Source organism: Mesocricetus auratus, unplaced genomic scaffold (assembly GCF_017639785.1).
Source record: "Mesocricetus auratus isolate SY011 unplaced genomic scaffold, BCM_Maur_2.0 Super-Scaffold_100043, whole genome shotgun sequence".
Classification (NCBI taxonomy): domain Eukaryota; kingdom Metazoa; phylum Chordata; class Mammalia; order Rodentia; family Cricetidae; genus Mesocricetus; species Mesocricetus auratus.
In genome coordinates, this window is record NW_024429220.1 from 604,639 (window position 1) to 619,101 (window position 14,463).

Sequence of the window (14,463 nt, forward strand, 5' to 3'; positions counted from 1 at the left end):
GTGCAGAATTCTACCACAAATTCAAAGAACAGCTTATACCAATTCTTCTCAAAGTGTTCCACACAATAGAAGCAGAAGGGTCTTTGCCAAACTCTTTCTATGAGGCTTCAATAACCTTGATCCCCAAGCCACACAAAGATACAACCAAGAAAGAGAACTTCAGACCAATATCCCTCATGAACATTGATGCAAAAATACTCAATAAAATACTGGCAAATCGGATCCAAAAACACATCAAAACAATCATTCACCACGATCAAGTAGGTTTCATCCCAGGGATGCAGGGATGGTTCAACATACGAAAATCCATCAACGTAATCCACCATATAAACAAGCTGAAAAACAAAAATCACATGATCATCTCACTAGATGCTGAAAAAGCCTTTGACAAAATCCAACACCCCTTCATGATAAAGGTCTTGGAGAGATCTGGGATAACAGGGACATACTTAAACATAATAAAAGCCATATACAGTAAACCAACAGCCAACCTCAAACTAAATGGACAGAAACTCAACGCAATTCCTCTAAAATCAGGAACAAAACAAGGCTGTCCACTCTCTCCATACCTTTTCAACATGGTACTTGAAGTTCTAGCTATAGCCATACGACAACAAAGGGGGATCAAGGGGATACAAATTGGGAAGGAAGAAGTCAAACTTTCACTGTTTGCAGACGATATGATAGTTTACATCAATGACCCAAAGAACTCTACCAGGGAACTCTTACAGCTGATTAACACCTTCAGCAAAGTGGCAGGTTACAAGATCAACTCAAGAAAGTCAGTAGCCCTATTATATACAGATGATAAAAGGGCTGAAAGAGAAATCAGAGAAACATCACCCTTTACAATTGCCACAAACAACATAAAATACCTTGGGGTAACGCTAACCAAACAAGTGAAAGACCTGTATCGTAAGAACTTTGAATCTTTAAAGAAAGAAATTAAAGAAGCCCTCAGAAAATGGAAAGATCTCCCATGCTCTTGGATAGGTAGGATCAATGTAGTAAAAATGGCAATCCTGCCAAAAGCAATCTACAGATTCAATGCTATCCCCATTAAAATCCCAGCACAATTCTTCACAGACCTTGAAAGAACAATAATCAATTTTGTATGGAAAAACAAAAGACCCAGGATAGCCAAAACAACCCTGTTCAACAAGGCAACGTCCGGAGGCATCACTATCCCTGACCTCAAGCTCTACTATAGAGCTATAGTCCTGAAAACAGCTTGGTATTGGCACAAAAATAGACAGGCAGACCAATGGAATCGAATTGAAAATCCGGGTATTAACCCACACACGTACGAACATCTGATCTTTGACAAAGAAGCTAAAAATATACAATGGAATAAAGAAAGCATCTTCAACAAATGGTGCTGGCATAATTGGAGACTGGCATGTAGAAAAATGCGGATCGATCCATGTTTATCGCCATGCACAAAACTTAAGTCCAAATGGATCAAAGACCTCAACATAAATCCAGCCACACTGAACCTCTTAGAAGAGAAAGTGGGTGGTACCCTTGAAAGAATTGGTACAGGAGACAGCTTCCTGAACATAACACCAGTAGCACAGACAGTGAGATCAACAATTAATAAATGGGACCTACTGAAACTGAGAAGCTTCTGTAAGGCAAAGGACACAGTCAGCAAGACAAAAAGGCAGCCCACAGAATGGGAAAAAATATTCACTAATCCCACATCTGACAGAGGGTTGATCTCCAAAATTTACAAAGAACTCAAGAAGCAAGTCTCCAAAACAGCAAAGGACCCAATTAAGAAGTGGGCTGCAGAACTAAATAGAGAGTTTTCAATAGAGGAGTCTAAAATGGCTGAGAGGCACTTGAGAAAGTGCTCAACATCCTTAGCCATCCGGGAAATGCAAATCAAAGCAACTCTGAGATACCATCTCACTCCTGTCAGAATGGCTAAAATCAAAAACACCAATGACAATTTATGCTGGAGAGGATGTGGTGAAAGGGGGACACTCCTCCATTGCTGGTGGGAGTGCCAACTGGTTCAGCCACTTTGGAAAGCAGTATGGAGATTCCTCAGAAAAATGGGAATAAACCTACCACAAGACCCAGCAACTGCACTCTTAGGCATATATCCAAAAGATGCCCATTCATATAACAAAGACGTCTGTTCCACTATGTTCATAGCAGCTTTATTTGTAATAGCCAGAACTTGGAAGCAACCTAGATGTCCCTCACCCGAAGAATGGATAGAGAAAATGTGGTACATCTACACAATGGAGTAGTATTCAGCAGAAAAAAATAATGGAATCATGAGATTCACAGGCAAATGGATGACACTAGAAGAAACCATCCTGAGTGAGGTAACCCAGTCACAAAAAGAGAAACATGGCATGTACTCTCTCATATATGGATTTTAGACATAGATCTGGGGAGTGCCAGCCTACAATCCTATTGCCAGAGAGTCTGGGAAACAGAAACTTCATTTACTGGCTGGTTAAGTACTGAGCTGAACTCAAGAAAGCCAGTATCAGAGAGGGAGGACTGATGATGAAAGGGATTAAGACTGGGCTGGTTGAACCCCCAGAAACAGCTGACCAGACAAAGGTTAACTCTTGAATCCCAGGCATCAGCCTGGGAATCCAGCATGGGACTGATCAAGACCCCCTGAATCTGGGTGTCAGTGAGGAGGCCTAGGTAATCTATTGAGCCTTGGACAGCAGATCAGTACCCATCCCAAGTATACACACGGTCTCTGGACTCCCATAGAACAATGTGAGGTGCACTCTCACCCTGAACTCTTGGGGAAGGGTCTAGGCCCTGCCCTATATGAAATGACACACTATGGACACCCCCATGGAGGGCCTCACCCTCCCTGGGGGAATGAGGGGATAACGGGGGGGGGAGATGGGGGGGAGGGCACGGGAGGAGGGGAGGGAAAGGGAGAGGGACCTCGTACTGACTTGTGAAGCAACCTTGTTTCTTATCTAAATTTAAAATGGAAAATAAAAAAAATATTAATAAAAAAAAAAGATCTTACCAGCCAAAAACCCTGTGTGTGTGTGTGTGTGTGTGTGTGTGTGTGTGTGTGTGTGTGTGTGTGTGTGTGTGATAAATACTGGCAAAGCATGTTTTGCCATACCTCTGTAGCAAGAGAATGTTTTCAATAAAGAAGGTTAATTAAGTTCACAGGCTACTGACACAGAGCAAGATGGAAAGCCCCAGAAAAGACAGCCTTAGACAGAAAAAGAAAAAGAAGTAGTGAGGTACATTCCTTTCTCCTGGAGCCTCAAAACATCATTTTTCAGGATGATGGCCAAGGTCAACAGAAAGAAACTGGAAGCCAGACAATGGAAGACATAAACACAGAAGCAAAGAGCGAGCTAAGGAATGAGGACACAGTCCCAAGATGAATCCTCTAAGACACATGGCAAAGAACATTCCTCTCACAAATAAGGGAGAACAAAAATCCATCTGAAAACAGTAAAGACAGACACAGCCCAGAAAGGAAGTCATCATGAGGCAGAAGCCACTCAATATCTACATCTCATGAAAGGAAGACATCTCAATACAGAATCAGAAAAAGGAGTCAAGACCTAGAAGCAGGGATAGAAAATGATCCATCAGAACACATTCAATCAAGATCCAGACAGAAAGTCAACACTAGACCAAGGAACTGAAGTTGAGACAGAAGAGAACTGGCAAGCCAAGCAGAGTAGCTGAACCCTAAACATACACCTAGCCTACCTCCCTTTAGAGCCAGAAAGACATCAAGTGATGCCTAGGATGCTTTAGCTCAGAGTTTGGAAAGGGGAAAGAAATTACAGGAACAACAGAAAAAAACATCTGATTGAAAACAAAAACAATAAGAAATGGCTCCAAGAGTTGCAGTTCAAGAACCTGGTCTTTCTGTTCTCAGTGTTGCTGCGCTGTGGTAGATGGGAACACAAATGACTCCTCGGACAGCTATAAAAGCTCAAAACAGACACTGCAAGTAACACTCAGGCAGACCCATGCTAGCGATGCCCAGCTGATTACAGCAGCCGTTTGCTGAGCAAGAGGAAGAAAAGAAAAGGCACTGGCAAGCAAGAAGACAACAAATCTCAGGTTGCCAAAGTGTGAGGAGATGGAATTCTGGAAACAAGGACCCGAATGTCAAATGTAGAAAGTTGTGGGCATCAAGCATGAAGATGAAGCTGGTTTATGAAGAAAGCTACAAAACATTGAAACCAAAAGAAACTTGTCAACATCTCCATGCTCAATATGAAGTGGTAACATCACAAACCCACACACCATTTGAGATTCTTCTGTCAAGAATTCTCCATTTAGATCTGTACCCCATTTTTAATAGAATTATTTGGTATTTTGATGTCTAGTTTTCTGAGTTCTTTGTATATTTTGGAGATTAGCCCACTTTCAGATGTGGGGGGGGGGCTGCTGAAGACTTTTCCCATTCTGTAGGCTGCTGTTTTGTGTTATTAACCATGACCTTTGCCTTACAGAAGCTTTTCAGTTTCAGGAGGTCCCATTTGATTGTTCCACTGAGTTTCTGTGTTACTGGTGTTTTATTTAGGAAATTATTCTCAAATGGCCGAAAAAAATTCAAGGAACTGCTCAACATCCTTAATCACCGAGGAATGTACCTCACCCGCCAGAATGGCTAAGATCAAAAATACTGAGGACAGCTTATGTTGGAATCAGGGGAACACTCCTCCTCTGCTGGTGGGAGTGCAAACTTGTACAGCTGTTTGGAAATCAGTATGATGGTTTCTCACGAAATTAGGAATCAATCTACCTCAAGACTCAGTGATACCAATCTTGGCCATTTACCAAAAGGATGCCCGATCATACCATGAGGACACTTGCTCAACTATGTTCATAGCAGCATTATTTGTAATAGCAGAGCCTGGAAAAAATCTGGATGCCTTCAGATGAAAAATTAATAAAGAAAATGTGCCATATTTACACAATGGAGTACTACTCAGCTGTAAGAAACAATGAAATTTGCAGACAAATAGATGGAATTAGAGAAAAACCATCCTAAGTGAGGTCATTCACACTCAGAAAAATAAACACATGAGCAAGGGAGGTCAAAATCCTGATGGAGAAATTTACAGAGACAACTGAACCAAGCTCGCAGAAATTCATGAACTCTAGACAAACAGCTATAGACCTCCGTGGGCTGGAACTGAGCCCTCTCCCTGTGGGTGATAGTTGTGTAGCTTGGTCTATCTGAGGGGCCCCTGCCAAGTAGGACAAGGATCTTTCCCTGGTGCATGAGCTAACTTTTTGGAGCCCAACCCTATGATGGGATGCCTTGCTCAACCTGAATGCAGTAGGGAGGTGTTATTATTCAGACATCTATACTGCCTTGTCCTTGGGGTTATGGCAGGATATGCCTTCAGCTGCAGCCACAAAGAGCACCACCTGTGCACATTCACTACATTCCCTTTTAAGATGACTCTGCCCACCTCCCATCTTTCTCTCCCATTCTTTCTGCTTCTCTGGCTGTGTCTCTGTCTTTCTGTAGCTCTGTTTCCCCTCCTATTCTCTCTTCTGCAGCTAGTGTCTTCAGAGGTCAGTCTCCCCTTCCCCTCCCCCGTTCTCTCATTCCCTTTCCCCGATGAGGGATGGGCTTGGAGGGAGGGGGCAGAAAGAGACAGGGAGGGAGAACTGTGGTTGGAATGTAAAATGAAATATTTAAAAATATAAATAATGAATTGCTTTCTTTTAAATCCACATGCAAAGAGGGTTTGAGCTTCACATCTTCAAAGCACAGAACAGATGCAGTTTGGACAGGATCAGTTTGGGACTTTATAGACTTACAGTGATATAAAGTCTGTAGCATTCTAGTTTGCATGCATTTTGCACGGATTTTAATTTATTGAAATATATGATTTTGTTTTATAAATATCAGATAAATGATATTAGTGTTGGCGTTTGTAAATAAGGTTAAAATCACTTCCATTAAACTTGTCAGGGCTATGGAATGACAATATTTGTTAGTTTATGAACTCTACTTTTCAAATATGTAAAACCGAGGTGGCATCAAGTCTCAATCAGAGACTTTATTTTTGACATCCTGTGTAATTTTGTACTTAAGCTTGTACAGTTATTTTTATCTATTGATACATGAAAAAATGTTGTGTAGACGCTTTGTAGAATTGCTGGCCACTGAAAATAAAAATGAGTTTCTAAAAACAAAATAAAAAATACTGTGGAAAGGGAGTTGAGTTGGGACAGAATTACAGAATCAAATTCATTAGGATGGAGACACTCTACTGATGTAATGCTTTAATATGTAACATCTTAGATGACTTCTGACTCTGTAAAGATAAATGCCTGTAATATATTTCCCAATTGTCACACAGTATTTACATACCCTATGAGATTCAGAATATCTCAAGGCAACTCTAAAAGCATTCTAATTTTTTATTGTAAAAGTATATATATGCATATTTATAACTTGTGTTATGTGTTAGTTGAGATGGAAGAACTTTATATTATAGAGAAAAAGTATACATTTGAGCTAATAAAGCCTGTTAAGGAAGCTTGAATAAGATATACTTTCGGATAGGTTTAATAAGTTAATTTCATGCAACATATTTAACAATTAAGAATAAGGATTTTTTGATACTTAAATCCTAATCCTACCACCTAATTCCTATGTAGCCTTACTAACATATCTTAACTCCCTTAAGGCTTAGAGTTTAAACTTCAGCCAATATTACCTATTTTAATAAATAGAACCTGTTTTGTAAGGAAGTCTTGAAGATTAAGTGGTTTAACACGTAAGATCAGAGCTCTGCCCAGGAAGCCATCAGAATTTAGTGTGTTATTTCAATGTGGTTATTTCATAAAATGCTTTACAAGTATTAATAAAATATATAATCATAAGGTACATTGCAGCTGTATTGGTATTCAGTAATTTTCCTATCGACAAAAGTAACAATAACTACTAAATGTGGATGTGAGATTTTTTATTATTTATTCATGTTGTATGGATTAAGAAAATTTGGGAAATCTTTTGGAAAATGACAATACTACACACGATTTCAGGTTAAGACATAACTTTATTTTAATGAAATAATATGCTTGCACCTGACTTCATGGCAGTCTTAAAAATTATATATGTTCACTATTTTAGAAATTTAAAAAATAATTACTGGTAATCCTCAAATTTTGGATTTGATCTTTACTCTGGTGTTCCCATGATTCCACCATCGTGATGAGTAAATCCGAGGCACACAGAAATTTAAAACCCAATTAGTCTATGCTGTGCAGCTGTGTAGAGGGACAGTTATGAATTCCAAGTATTGAGTAAGGTCAGCTGTTAACCTGAAAGTGTTCACATTAATTGTTCCCATGCTGTCATCAAAAATAAACAGCAAACACAACAGAAAAGGATATGCCCTGCCAAGAACTTTCCAGCCTTTGGAACTGGAACACTTCAAGCTTCCTGAAAAATATACCTTAACTAGTGTCTATGTGCTCATTGTGTAATTTTATTATCAGCATTTGCTATTCTTGCTTCAGATGTTTTTATAATACAAGAATTATTACAGGCTCATTTGGATCCTTTAAACCATTCCACTGTCCACCTAGAATATTCATTAGATTGAATCCAATACTTATACTTCCTAAGTTTTCCTGTGATATTAATGTAGATGTCTTATATACAACTGTATCCAGTAATTTATACAATTATTTTAAAGATTTTTAAATTCACAAATATGATAACTTAAAATTAACATGTTTATCTTTCTGAGAAATTTTAAACAAAAGTTTTCAAGAATTTTATTTAATCATCCTGTTGCATATTATTTCACTGATTGAATGTATAAACATATTTATTCATTGATTAACTTTAGTTAAAAAATAATATTAATATTTTTGAACAAATTACATTTGTATAAGTGGGAGAAATTCTCTGGGGTAGAAGCAGAATTAGTAGAATTGAAATATCCTGGGAATATGTGTGTGTGTGTGTGTGTGTGTGTGTGTGTGTGCCTGTATTAACTTAAACTTCGCTACATAGTGACAAAATTATAAACAAAATATATGTAAATACTTATAGTTCCATGAGATTTCTGCTTGTTAAAATCATTGTATGTTTCTTCTAAAGTGTCTGTAATTTATCTTAAATGACAAGCATCAAATCCTGTTTTTGTTTTTGTACACCAAAACGAGATGGTTAGAAGCAAGAAGGCCCTAGAGTCAGTTTGTCATGGTTGGCATATGAGGTGAGACACAAAACCCATAGCTCAAATTTCATTATATATTACATACACCACAGCTTTCAAAAAATCACAATATTCAAGCATTATAGGAGAGTAATTACGTTGTATTCTCCTGAAGTGGAAGGGGTAAGGAGTCTTGACTGTCTTTAAGGAAAGGTAGGACTTCCTAGTAAAGAGATGGCACCTACCAGAAATAAGTTATTATTTCATCAATGAGATATTAACTGAGATGGAGAATCCAGGAAAAGGTGAAATTAAGAAAAGGCCTTGCCTGTGGGATCACTGTCTGTTAATCATAGATCGCGGTTGCCTAATTCCACTAGTCTATGCCAGTTATATTTCATTTGGATAGGTTTCCAATACAAGTTGTTATATGTATATGTACTATTTAATCATCCAAAGACTGCTTAGAGACGATGGAAGAATTGGGGAACCATTAAATTGTGCCAAGTTGAAATGAATAGAGGAAGACTTTGATTTAGTTTCTGTTTTAACGTAAACTAATGGCATAAGGTATTCAACCCTGCTTCATAACCATGGTAACTGTCAAACTTTAAAGGGAGCTGCAAATGTCTCTTTGGGAAAGTTTTTCAAATTGCATTTGTTGCAAGAGCCATTTGTCCTTTTTTCTTTAAATGCAATCATTGTTTTAACTTTTCTTTCTTTTTTAAAAACAGAAGAAAACAGGCTCTAATATAGCCCAAATTGGGTCCAAAGTAGCTAGGTAGCTGAGAAAGCTGAACTCCTGCCTCTGTCTGCAAACTGTGGTATTATACTCACACACCATAGTATCCTTCTTCTGATATCACTACTTATTTTGGAGTAGGTGGGTAGTTTTGCTGACAGGATTAGGTGTAAAACTATCAGAAAGTTAAAGATTATATTATTATTTATGAAGCAAAAATATTATCCTCCACAGTTAGGGAAAAGTGAGATTTCTAAAGTATAGTCCATAGACCTGCAGGAATTTCTGTAAAAACATACTCAGTAGTAGAAGCATAACTTAAGACATCCACTATATCTTCAAACTGTCATTGTGCATTCAGCTTAAAGTTGAGTTTCAAGATACAATGACTATGCGTGATGTGAGGCCAACGATCTGGCAAATGCTACATTTCCTTTAGTTTATCCAGAAATTCTTCAGCTAAGGTAAAGTGTCAAAAAAAACCCTCTTTTTTCTCTTCCAATTCAGTGCTGAGTACAAGAGGAGGACTAAATATGTCCAGAAAAGTCTTAATCCTGAATGGAATCAAACAGTTATTTACAAAAGTATTTCCATGGAGCAGGTATGTCATTGTTATTTTATAAACGGCAGATGTAGGATAACGGAAGTGTGGTGATGACAGCATCACAGTAGACTCAGGGCCTGCATCAAGGTTTCCAGGCACAGTAGAGCTCATCAAAGACGTGTGAGAGTTACATGCAGGGATAATGAACGAGACAAGCTCAAAGATAAAGTGAAAACAACTGGTCATAGTTTGACAAAGCAGCCAAAACTTGAACAAATGATTTAGTGAAATGAGGCTTTCAGAATATTGTAAAACTTAACATTTTCAGCAGACCACATCAGATTCGCACACTGGGAGGAAATATTTTCAACTGACTGTATTTGATTTTTTTCATAAGGAATGGCAAGGAAAAAAGTTAAGTGGAATGCATAAAATATGTTATTTATTATACCCAGTTAGGATGTAAGAATTCATTTCTGTGAATTGAAGCTTCCCAGGGGAGAAAAATAAAATTTTCAGGAGACTACAATAAAACATAAAAACCAAAATAAGTGGTTTGAGACAAAATTATATTAGTTTACATGTTTTTTAATTTAAAAGAATGTGAATTCCATAATTACAATGAATAGCAATACTATTAGTTCAAATTGTCAAATGCTGAGGAGAAATTAAAAATAAACACATAAAAGTCACTGGATGGTGGTAGCACACCCCTTTAATCCCAGCACTCAGGGGATAGAGGCAGGCAGATCTCTGAGTTCTAGTTCAGCTTGGTGAGTTACAGGACAGCCAGAGAACACAGAGAAACCCTGTCTCAGAGAGGGGGGAGGGAGGCAGGGAGGGAGGGAGGGAGGGAAGGAGGGAAGGAGGGAGGGAGGGGGAGAAAGAGGGACTGAAGAAGGGAGAGGGAGGGAGGGAGAGGGGGAGAGAGAGAAATAAGAAAGTCATACATATATAATTTATAGAAAAAAATCTTTCAAAATGCATTTCTTGTTTGCTCTCTGAAAGGTGGGTATGAATATAAAGTTATAAATGAATATTAATCTGAGTTTTTCAAAGTAAGTTAAATTCTATGGAAGTAAAAATGTTTCATTTTTGGTAATAATTGAGATGAAGAAAATCTACATGCTTTAGATTCGTGAATCTAATATATTTAATGAGTATAGACTGTTTTTTTGTTTGATGATGAGTAAAAACAAAACAACATGAAGTGTGATACGTTTATTCACAAAATAATGACGTCTCCTATACTCAAACTAACTTGAACTACAAATTAATCATCAAAATGTCATACATCATTGAATATAAAGTCTTAAATAAAATACCAAGCATTTTCATAAATGAGAGTTCAGGGTGAGAGCTGTCTGTGAGCATACTGAGATGCGTGCTGGAGAAAAGAGATTGATGGCAGCTGTATTCAAATGCAGCTCATGAAGAAGACACTGGAGGTGACAGTCTGGGATTATGATAGATTCTCCTCCAACGACTTCCTCGGAGAGGTAAGCCTTTCTTTTCCTTTGGGTTTGCTGTCACCAAGTGCAGCTAGTTCAAGCATGATGAAAAATAACTTTTAAGTTTATACAACAGCCATTCCTGACTAACATCTTGTGGCAGGTAAGTTAATTTCCTGAGTTTCATTTTGAATAGGTTAATAGACGCTTGAGAAGTGATTTTTCAGTCTACCATTTGATGTACTTTTTAATTTAGTTAAGATATAATAGTATTTTGGCAGGAAAATAAAAAAGCCACAATGTGATTACAAATGAGATCTGAGATAACAAAAGAAATAAAAACTAAACTGGGTTTTTTAAATGCAATAACACTTTCTTGAATTGCTTCTCCTTATATGTAGAGATGTAACATCTTAAATTGCTATTTATTATTTATATCACACTTAAGACTTTCAAATGTTTTAAAAGTTAAAACTAGATTCAAGAGAGGACACTTGAAATAATTATTACATAAATTCGTTAGAAACCACATGTGTATAAGAATGGAATCTGGAAGAGTGAACAGACCTATAGGTGTTTCCATCAACAATGTTGTAGAACTATGAAGCTTATTTGGGGCTTTTAAATTAAACTATATGTATGTACACACACACATTACATTACTAATTGATTACCAGGAAATGTAAAAATTACAAAATGTGACTCTGTTCTTGAAAGAGACTGTGTTGCATGTGTTGTCTCTGCAATGTGGGATTCTTTGCATATAAGTGCATGATCCCTCTCTTTCCTGTCAATCTACACTACTGAAGCCTGCCTAGATTATTTTCTAGTTCAGCCACTAAAATTAATGTCAATTGCATGCAGAATGATTCTACAATAATAGGGTTGTATTTGGTTTACTGTCATACTTCAAAGAGTTGGCTTACTGAAGTCCTTCTTTCTTATTTGCTCTTTTGTTTATATAAGAACCTGGATCACATATATACATTATCTGTAATTTATAAAATCTAAGGTGACAGTGACTGTGAAAACACAGTATTTGTATGTCCCATCCAAAAAGGAAGAATGTCATCAGCTGGTAGTCACATCTCTATTTAAAACATGAAAGTGTGTTTTAAATTGAATAAGCTGATAATCGCAAATTACTCATTTTTTATTTTGTCCATCTTCTGATTAAAATCGTGCATTTGTTCTGAAGTAAAAAATTTGATAGAACAACCAAAAACAAGTCATGTTTCATTTAAAAAAAAAAAGGTTGACTTATGACTCTTGTCTTTTTATGCTATCCAAGTAAATTAGGGGTTAGTCAAATGATATAGTTCAGTTAATCACAGGTTTATTAAGCATCTCAGTATCTTGGCTGAAGAAAACTAGTAAATAAGCAAAGGAAGGTGAGGACAGTGGCATTGCCATCCTTAGTGTTGTGTTTATTCATTTGGTTGCATCCTTGGTGAGTTTCAGGTCACAGAAAACCTACTAAACCAATTTCAGCTCAATCCATGCACTTCACTGCCTCCTTGTCTTCCCCAGGTGTTGATTGATCTATCCAGCACGTCTCACCTGGACAACACTCCTCGGTGGTATCCGCTGAAAGAACAGACAGAGAGCATTGACCATGGCAAGTCTCACTCCAGTCAAAGCAGCCAGCAGTCCCCAAAGCCCTCTGTGATCAAAAGCAGAAGCCATGGGATCTTCCCTGACCCATCCAAGGGTAGGAGACTTTTCAAGTAGAATACAGTTGTTCGTCTGTGTGTTCAGTCAGTACCCTTTGAATTTGAGTGCCTCCATGTTTAATCTACATTGTAAAGTTATTTCCATTGAAAAAATTAATGGAATATCATGAAAAGGGTGCTTTGAAATAGGAAGAAGGTGGCTTTGCCGTCGTCGTAAAAGTGAGATTGGACTACATAAGCTAATTATATTTCTGAAAATCCATACTAATAGAATTTTAGAAAATTCACTGAACTATTTCATGAAACAATATAAAATTCCTTCTAGTGTGTTGACTAAAAACGTGACCATCATTACTATTAGGTATATTTCTTTTAATTGTTTATATCTCTGAATTCTTATACAGTAGCACTACAAATGAAATTTCGCATCTTGTTTTTACTTATGCTATGAAGAATGTTTTTCCCGCATCATCAAACAAATGGAAATTCAAATTCCTCAAGTCTTTCCTTGATATTGTATCCCAATTAACTTTTAATTTGAATAATGTTTATACATGTGGTTTAGCAAAATGCACAGCATTTTTATTGGAAAGAGTTTTCCCTCTATTTTTTAACAACAATTCCACAGTAAAAGATTAATCCTCCCCATAATTGATAAATTCATCCATCTATATAGGATAAACATGTGGTGACTGGATACGTTAATCATTTATAAATATTAAAGAAGGTTAGTGAGCACTCTACTTTTTGAGAGTGCTTTGTGTACATCAGAAGGGGACAGACTGTGTGAAAATGTTTGAGAGGCTGAGAAGCCAAGGTCATATCTCTTAGGCCATTGAGGTAATATAACGGAGAACCCCTGACTACAAAGATTGCAGAAGATGATTTATGCATATGTTTTGTAAACTAGATTTGGCTTCCATATAGTCATTTCAGCTTTGCCATACTCAACCTTTAGGAAGACTATCAGCATCAAAATTTCATTCTCCCTCTCACTCTAGTCTACTTCTCTGCATCCATCCATACCTGCTCAGAATCCTGAGACACACATCCCATTCCAGAATGTTCTAATCTGCTCATCCAACATTTCACTATGGTTTTATTTAAGTGTGTTCTGGAGCTGAAAAACTCACCGTCTTTTTCCAGCCTCTACTAGAATAAGTAGAGGTGTTGGCAAAGGGGCAAGCTGAGGCTGGCATCCGTTACCAGAGGCTTCTTACGACTCACTCTTGAAGAAGGAGTCCCTTCTCCAGGCTGGGCTCTCTTTGTTTCCTTCCCAGAATTGCTTTCCAAATCTTTAATCACATTACTGTATGGTGTGAAGTTGCATGTGCCCCGTGAAAGAAAGCATTCATGTAAATCTTAGTTTCAAATTCTGTGTAGACTAGGCTTTGACAGCAGCGGGGCGGGGAGCAACCTTAACTCATGTTTTATCCTTTTGTAACCAGACATGCAAGTTCCCACCATTGAGAAATCCCACAGTAGTCCTGGTAGCTCAAAATCATCATCAGAAGGCCATCTCCGATCTCATGGACCATCTCGCAGTCAAAGCAAAACCAGTGTCACTCAAACCCACCTGGAAGATGCAGGGGCTGCCATAGCCGCGGCCGAAGCCGCCGTGCAACAACTCCGCATTCAACCAAGTAAAAGACGCAAATAAATTCCTCAGCATGGCAGCTTAATGTTCATCTGTTGCCTTTCTCTCCTGCTGTCTTTCCCTGTTTGCTTTGTTTTTTTGGCATCCCCTGCTCACTCTGTCCTTTGTCCTTTTGTCTGTGTAAGAACAGTATCAATACATAAATATGCTCTTCCCCCTTTAGTTTTTCGTTTTCTTTTAATTTACATAGACAAATAAAACTGGCTGTTTCTCCTTTGTTCCCACCATCCATCCAAC

The 14,463-nt window shown here is 37.7% G+C and overlaps 1 protein-coding gene and 1 pseudogene across 1 annotated transcript in view; both read left to right on the forward strand.

Annotated features, from left to right (window-relative positions):
* Pclo (piccolo presynaptic cytomatrix protein) overlaps positions 1 to 14,463 on the forward strand; it is a 348,891-nt gene that overhangs the window by 271,454 nt on the left and 62,974 nt on the right. The window contains 4 exon segments of the mRNA XM_040735211.1: positions 9,409 to 9,502; positions 10,873 to 10,944; positions 12,427 to 12,607; positions 14,018 to 14,212. Of these exon segments, the coding sequence (XP_040591145.1) occupies positions 9,409 to 9,502; positions 10,873 to 10,944; positions 12,427 to 12,607; positions 14,018 to 14,212 (542 nt within the window).
* Positions 3,068 to 4,327, forward strand: LOC110342902 (annotated as a pseudogene).